The sequence below is a fragment of the Centroberyx affinis genome, unplaced genomic scaffold (assembly GCF_046629955.1).
Source record: "Centroberyx affinis isolate AG114_WGS23_722 - 3 ecotype Tasmania unplaced genomic scaffold, CSIRO-AGI_Caff_v1 ptg005653l_1, whole genome shotgun sequence".
Lineage (NCBI taxonomy): Eukaryota > Metazoa > Chordata > Actinopteri > Beryciformes > Berycidae > Centroberyx > Centroberyx affinis.
The window spans coordinates 5,001-15,000 of record NW_027282848.1 but is presented as its reverse complement, the minus strand read 5'-3'; the positions used below and the strand labels follow the sequence as shown (position 1 = coordinate 15,000).

The window sequence follows — 10,000 nt, the reverse complement described above, 5'->3', positions numbered from 1 at the left end:
TGTTTTGATCAGGACCTTTAACTCTTCTCTTGTGCATTGGGCTAGTAGCTGACTGGCAGACCTCCTACAGATCTACAGACCTCCTGTAGACCTTACTACAGAGCTACAGACCTTCCTACAGACCTACAGATCTCATATAGACCTTCCTACAGACCTCCTGCAGACCTTCCTACAGAGCTACAGACCTCTAACAGAACTTCATGCAGAGCTACAGACCTTCCTACAGACTTACAGATCTACATACCTCCTGTAGACCTCCTAAAGACCTACCTACAGAGCTACAGACCTTCCTACAGACCTACAGACCTCTAACAGAACTTCATACAGAGCTACAGACCTTCCTACAGACCTCCTACAGCCCTTCCTACAGATCTCATATAAACCTCCTACAGACCTACAGATTTACAGACATCCTGTAGACCTTCCTACAGACCTACAGATGTCGAATAGACCGTCCTACAGACCTTCCTACAGAGCTACAGACCTTCCTACAGAGCTACAGACCTTCCTACAGAGCTACAGACATCCTGTAGACCTTCCTACAGACCTACAGATGTCAACTAGACTGTCCTACAGACCTTCCTACAGAGCTACAGACCTTCCTACAGAATTACAGACCTTCTTACCGACCTACAGACCTCATACAGACCTAGCTATAGACAGTTCTAGAGACATACAGATCTACAGACCTCCTACAGACCTTCCTACAGACCTTCTACAGACCTCCTACAGACCTTCCTACAGACCTTCCTACAGACCTCCTACAGACCTTCCTACAGACCTTCTACAGACCTCCTACAGACCTTCTACAGACCTTCCTACAGACCTCCTACAGACCTCCTATAGACCTCCTACAGACCTACTCCTGATCTAAATCCTAATCCTAATCCCAATCCTAGCCCTCCTGACCAAAAACATCTTTGAGCCACAAAGACACAAACCTGAGGTCACTTCCTGCTGCACCAGGAAGTCCAAATCAGACAGGAAGGGAGATTCTGGAGTCACAGGAAAATGGAAGTAAAGAGAGAAAAAAGAGAAAACAGAGAAAGAAAGAAAGTGAGAGAGAGAGAAGAGAGAGAGATTCAGGCAGCATGTGAGTGAGAGAGGAAGGAGACAGTTCTGTTATTAAGGAGATTTCCTCATGCAAAGCAAAGAGCCAGAGATTCAGCAGCACTGACAGCTCCGCCTCCGATGCTGTGACAGCCAATGAGACGGTCTAACTTGGTATTGTGACAGCCAATGAGACGGTCTAACTTGGTGCTGATAGCCAATGAGACGGTCTAACTTGGTACTGTGATAGCCAATGAGACGGTCTAACTTGGTACTGTGATAGCCAATGAGACGGTCTAACTTGGTGCTGATAGCCAATGAGACGGTCTAACTTGGTACTACGATAGCCAATGAGACGGTCTAAATTGATACTACGATAGCCAATGAGACGGTCTAAATTGGTACTGTGACAGCCAATGAGACAGTCTAACTTGGTACTGTGATAGCCAATGAGACGTTCTAACTTGGTACCGTGACAGCCAATAAGACGGTCTAACTTGGTACTGTGATTGCCAATGAGACGGTCTAACTTGGTGCTGATAGTCAATGAGACGGTCTAAATTGGTACCGTGACAGCCAATGAGACGGTCTAAATTGGTACCGTGACAGCCAATGAGACGGTCTAAATTGGTACCGTGACAGCCAATGAGACGGTCTAACTTGGTACTGTGATAGCCAATGAGACAGTCTAACTTGGTGCTGATAGTCAATGAGACGGTCTAAATTGGTGCTACGATAGCCAATGAGACGGTCGAACTTGGTACCGTGACAGCCAATGAGACGGTCTAACTTGGTGCTATGATAGCCAATGAGACGGTCGAACTTGGTACTGTGATAGCCAATGAGACGGTCGAACTTGGTACTGTGATAGCCAATGAGACGGTCTAACTTGGTGCTGATAGCCAATGAGGCGGTCTATCCTGTCAGCTGAGTGAGATTTATTAAAACGTAAATAGACATTTAAGGAAATACAAACTAAATTGGATCCAACTAATTGTGTGTGTGTGTGTGTGTGTGTGCGTGTGTGTGTGTGTGTGTGTGTGTGTGTGTGTGTGTGTACCCTGTGGAACGTCCTCAGTGAAGAAGTGTGTTGCCTCCAGTGCAGACTCCGCCTCCTCAGGACACAGTGCTGAAACACAGCAGCTTTCTGTTCAGTTCAAACTTAAAGTCACATCAGGATCAAACAACTTGACTGTCAGCTGAGCTCTGCATGAGGAGAGATGAGTGTTCAGGCTTTAACAAATACATCTGGTCATATTTCAATTATACTATTTTATAACCAAAGACTTTAGTTAGCAAATCATTTCAATATTCAAGCTAATTTTTACTATTATACCAAAAATATTTAAGAGTGTTTTCAAAATGGCAGAGGTCTCACTTTGGATGAAACTTCATTCTACATGCTGTCTCTCCACTCACACTCACACACACACACACACACACACACACACACACACACACACACACACACACACACACACACACACACACACACACACACACACACACACACACACACACACACACACACACACACACACATACAGAGTGATGAGTGGTAAAAGCGTTAGCTGACATCTGCGGTCTCACTTCCTGTGTGCTTGCTGATGCTTCCTGTCTAGCTGTTTCCAGAGTGATGATGGTCTGATACCAGCAGCCTCCTGCCTGCATGGTCCATCCCATAATACACCAGCCAGTTTCAAACAGAACAGGACTCCAGGTGATGGTTGGTTAACATAGAGGAGACTACTAACCAGCTGCGATGAAGATGAGCTGCAGTTCGCTATCGATTCTTAGATGCAACACAATTTATTCCTAAAGGATTCTGCATGGAGGCAGGTGACGAATCAGATTTTAAAAACTTCATTCACAACATTATGACCGGCCCTTTAATCTTTAAGACAGGGCTGTATGAACCAAGCAGATGAGGCCATGTGACCAGAAGTAAAACACGTGTGTCTTGTTTACGTTGGAGTGAAGCTGAGAGAGATCTGAACTACAAGCACAAACAAACAGGTAAATGTAAATAGTTTTCACATGAACCGGGTTATGTGCAGAGAAACTGGGATATGTGGGAATGTTTAGCAAACTATTTCTACATTCACCACATCGCTGGGAAACGTACAGACGGACCGATCGATGTAAACATGTACCACACTGTCGGGTACATCTGTCCACTGACTGCTTTTCCACATAAACTCTAACATATACAGTATATACATTTGACACAGTTGATCATGACATCATGATACAAAGATTAGTCAATATAGGTTTATCTAAGAAGGCAGTAGGTTGGTTCAGAAATTACCTGTCAGATAGAACACAATGTATCCAGTTTGATGGTATGACATCTGATATTTTAACTATTCACAAGGGGGTGCCACAGGGGTCAGTCCTTGGACCTCTTCTTTTCACAATTTATATAAATAATATTGGCAAAGGTATATAAAATGCTAGTTTTCATCTATATGCAGATGACACAGTCATTTATTCTTGTGCAGATACATTGAAAAAGGCTTTTGAGGACCTTCAATGCACTTTTGTCAGCTGAAGCTCATTCTGAATGCTGATAAGACCAAGCTGATGGTATTTACCAGGTCAAAGAAAGAGCATTGAATGTTTGTTGATCATGTATAAAGCTGTAATGTGATGAGATGTTTGTTGTGGCGTCTGTAACTTTGTGCTGCTTTTCTTGGCCAGGTCCCTCTTGAAAAAGAGATTCTTAATCTCACAGAGGCTAACCTGGATAAATAAAGGTTAAATAAAAAATAAAGAAAAATATATATAAAGGAGTTACCTGGTGGTAAGTGCAGTTTGTACAACAGTTTGAGTTTCTCAGTCATGTCTCCATGGTACATCCCACCTGCAGGGAGACAGAGAGACACTGAAGAAAATCCTTCTGTTGCATCAGTCTGTATCTATATCACAAGTGGTTTGTATATATGCAGTCAACAGTCAACCAGTTGACACACCACAATTTTCTTTATTTTTACTATTTTCCACATTTTAGAATAACAGTAAAGACATCAAAACTGTGAAATAACACAAAAGGCTTTGGAAAGAAATTCAAACATAGGATCGACTTCACTATTTATATTTGTCTAAGAAACTCATTTCAAGCATTTAAGCAGAAGACTGTAGATCAAAATGGCTTTAAGAGAATGAGAAACAGAACAGAGTCAGACTGTGGACTACTGGTGTGTATCACTGCTGTCTGTCTGCCTGTCTGTCTGTCTGCCTCTCTGTCTGTCTGCCTGTCTGTCTGCCTCTCTGTCTGCCTCTCTGTCTGTCTGTCTGTCTGTCTGTCTGCCTCTCTGTCTGTCTGTCTGTCTGTCTGCCTCTCTGTCTGTCTGCCTGTCTGTCTGTCTGTCTCCCTCTGCCTGTCTGTCTGTCTGTCTGTCTGTCTGCCTCTCTGTCTGCCTGCCTGTCTGTCTGTCTCTCTGTCTGTCTGTCTCTCTGTCTCCCTCTGTCTGTCTGTCTGTCTGTCTGTCTGTCTGTCTCCCTCTGTCTGTCTGTCTGTCTGTCTGTCTCCCTCTGTCTGTCTGCCTGCCTGTCTGCCTGTCTGTCTGCCTGTCTGTTAAACCAGGTGAGTGTCGTCACTGACTGAGTCCGGTGATGAACTCCTTGAAGTTGATGAGTCCGTCCTTGTTGTGGTCCAGCAGTCTGAAGAGGCGGGCGGCCAGCGTGGGGGTGTGGCCCCCGCACAGCCAGGGGCCCAGAGCGCCGAACAGCTGGCCGAACTGCGCCGGGTCGATGCGGTACTGCTCCAGGTAGGGGAGGCTGGGGTCGTGACGCTCGGCCGCCGAGCTGCTGGAGCCCCAGTAACAACTCATGATGTGCTTGGCCTGCGAGGAACAGACGGGTTAGATATCAAAGTCCCCAGACAACGTGACTGACAGCACAACACTACACCAAATGATGGATGATGGTTGGAACTTTTTAAGGATTTTAAGGAACATTGAACCAAATGATGTACTTTCTAAAGGACAGTAGGAAACATTTAACGAAATGATGGTTCTTTTTAAGGATAGTAGTGAACTGAAGTCCTTGGTTGACTAAATAAGACACTTTTACAGACTGGGTAATCAACATCAACTCAATGAATGATGAACGTCAGGTAATGATTTTTTAGTTGAAACCAGCAGGTAATATAAGTCCCTCGGTCGGTCAGTTATAAAGATTCATAAAAACTTTGAGTTTATCTCGGTTGGTAAAGCAGAAGTTTGAGATCCAGGGGCCGGATTCACAAAACCCTCTTCAAAAAAAAAAATCTTCTCAAGTGCCGTTTTTTTCTTAACTTTAGTCTTAAGAAAAAAAATGCTATTCTCAAAAACAGTTCTTATATATTTTCTTAACTTTCTTTTTATGTTTCTTCCTAAGAAAAAACTTAGGAATAAATGGTATTCTTGAAATGAAAGTTGTCAAATTTGTTCTTGATTTTTTTCTTAACTTTAAGACGGCCCTTCACCTGTCTTAAAACTCCTACAGTGAAAAGGTAAGCCTCTAATATCATATATTTAAACACATTTTAGACAAGTAGGTTATAGTTCAAAGTCTTCATAGGTTCCCCTACACCTAACATTAAGATGAACATTTATTGTAAAGCTTTATTTGGTGTAGGGCCAGGTAGGCCTCTGTCTCATGTCTGTTGGAAATAAGCTGCAAATTTTACAGTTACCAACAGCAACCAATGTTTAAATCTTTGCCCTAGTTGCTCTAAATAGGTTTTTCCCCAATTGTTTTGTAGATGGAAGCACTTTGGGTTGCCTCCTGGCCTTGTCTCCTAGCCTTGTCTCCTAGCCTCCTAGCCTTGTCTCCTAGCCTCAGTGGCAGTAAGCCTAAAGTTTATTAACCAGAATTAATTCAGGCCCTATTTTGAGAAGTTCTTAAGTTGGAAAATTAAAGATATTCATAAGAAATCAGACTGTTACTAAGAAAATATTGAGGAATTGCACTTAAGAGCCTTCTTAAGAACTTGCTTAATTTTCCTCTTATGTAATTTCTTAAGATCTATCTTAAGAACACATTGGTGAACACATTGGCCCCTGGCTCTAATCCAGAGTGAGTCACTTTAGCATCAAGCTGGTTGCAGGTTTTCACAAACTGTTATATTCTCTCAATGTATGACTAGCTCATTCTGGCTCAAAGAATCCGTCTTCACACTGAGGGAAGCGCTGAAGTTTGTTGAAGCTTTCTGACTGTTGATCTGTCAGAAAGAGGAATTAATCAAAATGTATTTGGCAACCTGTTATATTGTCTGTAACTTGACGGTGTTGCAATAAAAAATAAATGATAAAAAAGAAAGAGGAATTAAATGATCTGCTGAATGTGTCGTTATTCTGAAAATACAACAAATGTTTCCTCTGTCTTTCTCTGAGCGGTACTGTTGGTCCCAGCTGCCTCTGCTCAGCTGTTCATCCTGAGAAAACCTGGGGGCCGGATTCACCAAAGTGTTCTTAAGATAGATCTTAAGAAATGACATAAGAGGAAATTTTTAGGAAGTTCTTAAGAAGGCTCTAAGTGCAATTCCTCAATATTTTCTTAGCAACAGTCTCATTTCTTACGAATTTCTTTAATTTTCCAACTTAAGAACTTCTCAGAATAGGGCCTGAATTAATTCTGGTTAATAAACTTTAGGCTTACTGCCATTGAGGCTAGGAGACAAGGCTAGGAGGCTAGGAGACAAGGCTAGGAGGCTAGGAGACAAGGCTAGGAGGCTAGGAGACATGGGTAGGAGGCTAGGAGACATGGCTAGGAGGCAACCCAAAGTGCTTCCATCTACAAAATTGGGGAAAAACCTATTTAGAGCAACTAGAGCAAAGATTTAAACATTGGTTGCTGTTGGTAACTGTAAAATTTGCATCTTATTTCCAACAGACATGAGACAGAGGCCTACCTGGCCCTACACCAAATAAAGCTTTACAATAAATGTTCATCTTAATGTTAGGTGTAGGGGAACCTATGAAGATTTGAACTATAACCTACTTGTCTAAAATGTGTTTAAATATATGATATTAGAGGCTTACCTTTTCACTGTAGGAGTTTTAAGACAGGTGAAGGGCGTCTTAAAGTTAAGAAAAAAATCAAGAACAAATTTGACAACTTTCATTTCAAGAATACCATTTATTCCTAGGTTTTATCTTTGGAAGAAACATAAGAAGAAAGTTAAGAAATATATAAGAACTGTTTTTGAGAATAGCATTTTTTTTCTTAAGACTAAAGTTAAGAAAAAAACGGCACTTGAGAAGATTTTTTTTCTTAAGAAGGTTTTGTGAATCCAGCTCCTGGTTTTCCTCCAAACCGTCAGGCAGACCCTGCAGCAGGACCAGGCGTCTCTGACCTTGAAGAGGCAGTACAGCTCCTCCAGCTCCTCGATGCTGAAGGCCGACTCGGTCATCATGGCTCTGACCTGCACAGACACACAGCTGTGAACTCCAGCTCACCACACCATGCTGACACAAAGCGAGGAGAAAGCAGCTTCACGCACCACGCTCCGCTTGGCCGTGTCCTCCAGCGACTGGATGACCTTTAACCTCTGCTTGAACCTCATCTGCTCGATGACATCGGACCGCAGGCTGCCGAACTTCTGCTCAGAGAAGAAGAAGAGAAACCGCAGTCTGAGTCACTTTAACGTCCGACAGCAGACAGCAGCGGTGACATTAGGGCTGGGTAATATATATCAATATTATAGTGATATCGTGATATGAGACTAGATATCGTCTTAGATTTTGGATATCGTAATATTGTGATATGGCAGAAGTGTGTTTTCCTGGTTTTAAAGGCTGCATTACAGTAAAGTGATGTCATTTTCTGAACTTACCAGACTGTTCTAGCTGTTCTATTATTTGCCTTTACCCACTTAGTCATTATATCCACATTACTGATGATTATTTATCAAAAATCTCATTGTGTAAATATTTTGTGAAAGCACCAATAGTCATCCAATACAATATTGTCGCAATATCGATATCGAGATATTTGGTCAAAAATATTGTGATATTTGATTTTGTCCATATCACCCAGCCCTACTTACAACTGAACATTTAGCCCACTTTGTAGAAAATACCGAGATATATATCGTGTATCGCTATTCAGCCTAAAAATACAGAGATATGATTTTTGGTCCATATCGCCCAGCCCTAGGTGACATCACAACGCGTCACGCAGCCCGTCTGACCTCATAGGACGACTTGATGAGCTCGAAGACGTCGATCTCAGGCGGCGGGTCGTCGCCGCTGGTCAGCAGGGCGTGGAGGTGAGGGATGGGCGGGGCTACGGTCTGCTTATTCACCACATTATCCAGATACCTGCACACACACACACACACACACACACACACACACACGCATGCACACACGCATGCACACACAACCCTCAGAAAACAAATCTGGTAGTTTGCTAACAACAAATGACATTTGCTCTGTTTCCTGTCTTTAAACTAACAGGTAAATATAGAAAAAGAGATTTTAACAGAGGTGGGGACTCGAGTACAACCTCTGTTAAAGCTTGGAGTCGAGTCACAGTTTTAATTGCTTGAGACTTGACTTGATGCGTGAAGAAAAGACTTGAGACTTGACTTGACTTGGGTTCTGGTGACTTGGGACTTGAAAATCAAACTCATGATGCTCTTACCAAGTTTTTATCCTATTAAAACCATATTGCATTGAAAAGTCCTAGATATTTAGTTTTCTTTAAGATATTAAATTGATACTGGACTCTTGATTTGTTCTGACTTGACTTGCTGTTCTACATTTAGACTTGAGACTTGACATTAATGACTTGGACTTGACTTGGGACTTCAGCCTCAAGACTTGAGACTGACTTGGGACAGGAGCAGAGTTACTGAGTTATTTGGACTCCACCCACCGGCCCAGGATGGTCATGGCCTCTCCCTCGTCGCTGCAGGACAGCAGAGCGTCCATGTTGTCATGCAGCACCGCCAGCGCCACCTGCAGGGGAGTTTGGTAAATTCATTCATTTAATTATCACATGATTAGGCAGCTGAGGTCAGAGGTCAGAGGTCAGAGCTGCTGAACACTGCTCACTGTGACTTGAGGAGAAAGTCAGTCCATACCAGTCAGTGTCTCAGTTTCCAATCTACCAGTCAGTCTCCTAGTCGCTCCCCAGTCTCCCAGTCAGTCTCCTAGTCAGATAGGGTCCCAGTCATCTTGTCAGTCACCCAGTTTGTCTCCAGTCAACCAGTCAGTCTCACAGTTATCTAGTCAGTCTCCCAGGTAGTGTCCTAGTCACCCAGTCAGTCTCTAGTCTCCCTGTCTACCAATCAGTCTCCCAGTCGTTATCTCAGTCAGTCTCCAGTCAGTTTCTCGGTCAATCAGTCAGTCTCCCAGTCGGTCTCCTAGTCAGCCTCCCAGTCTCCCTCCTAGTCCTTCTGACCTGGAAGATGACCTTGATCCCCTCGTAGAAGAAGCAGTCGACGAGCAGCACGGCGCTGTCGAACGGCATGACGGACAGGAAGAGGGTGAGGAACCAGGAGAGCGAGATGGTGGAGATGACGCCCAGGTCCTGCATGTGTTCGTACAGCAGGGGCAGGAAGGCCCGAGTCAGCTCCTCGAACACCGCCTGGTCCACCAGCGCCCCTGCAGGCGGGACAGGGAACAGCACCTTCTACTACAGGACAACACTCTGACCTCTGAGCCTCTGCCTGGTTTCATACGCAGAGAGACAACCTGTTAAATCTCTGTACCTGTATGAACGACCAATCAGATTCCAGCAAAGCAGCCTTGTCTGTAGCCTGATAGCAGACAAGCTAACACATCTACAGTGCTGTGCAAAGGTCTTAGGCACCCTAGATTCTTTTATATAAATTTTGTCTTCGACGTTAATTTGTTTTCTGCATTAGTGTCAGTAGCCTGCTCTTTATAGTCATTGTCCCACACCAAACGGGGGACTATGGACTATGGCAGGGGTCAGCAATTAGGTTCAACCATGG

The 10,000-nt window shown here is 43.5% G+C and overlaps 1 protein-coding gene across 1 annotated transcript in view; it reads right to left on the bottom strand.

The window, feature by feature from the left end:
- LOC139667598 (TBC1 domain family member 9B-like) overlaps positions 1-10,000 on the bottom strand; it is a gene marked incomplete at its 5' end in the record, with an annotated part of 16,146 nt that overhangs the window by 1,984 nt on the left and 4,162 nt on the right. The window contains 9 exons of the mRNA XM_071547089.1: positions 942-995; positions 2,111-2,179; positions 3,848-3,913; positions 4,655-4,895; positions 7,391-7,459; positions 7,538-7,636; positions 8,228-8,357; positions 8,917-8,999; positions 9,445-9,647. Of these exons, the coding sequence (XP_071403190.1) occupies positions 942-995; positions 2,111-2,179; positions 3,848-3,913; positions 4,655-4,895; positions 7,391-7,459; positions 7,538-7,636; positions 8,228-8,357; positions 8,917-8,999; positions 9,445-9,647 (1,014 nt within the window). The remainder of the gene's footprint in view (positions 1-941; positions 996-2,110; positions 2,180-3,847; positions 3,914-4,654; positions 4,896-7,390; positions 7,460-7,537; positions 7,637-8,227; positions 8,358-8,916; positions 9,000-9,444; positions 9,648-10,000) is intronic.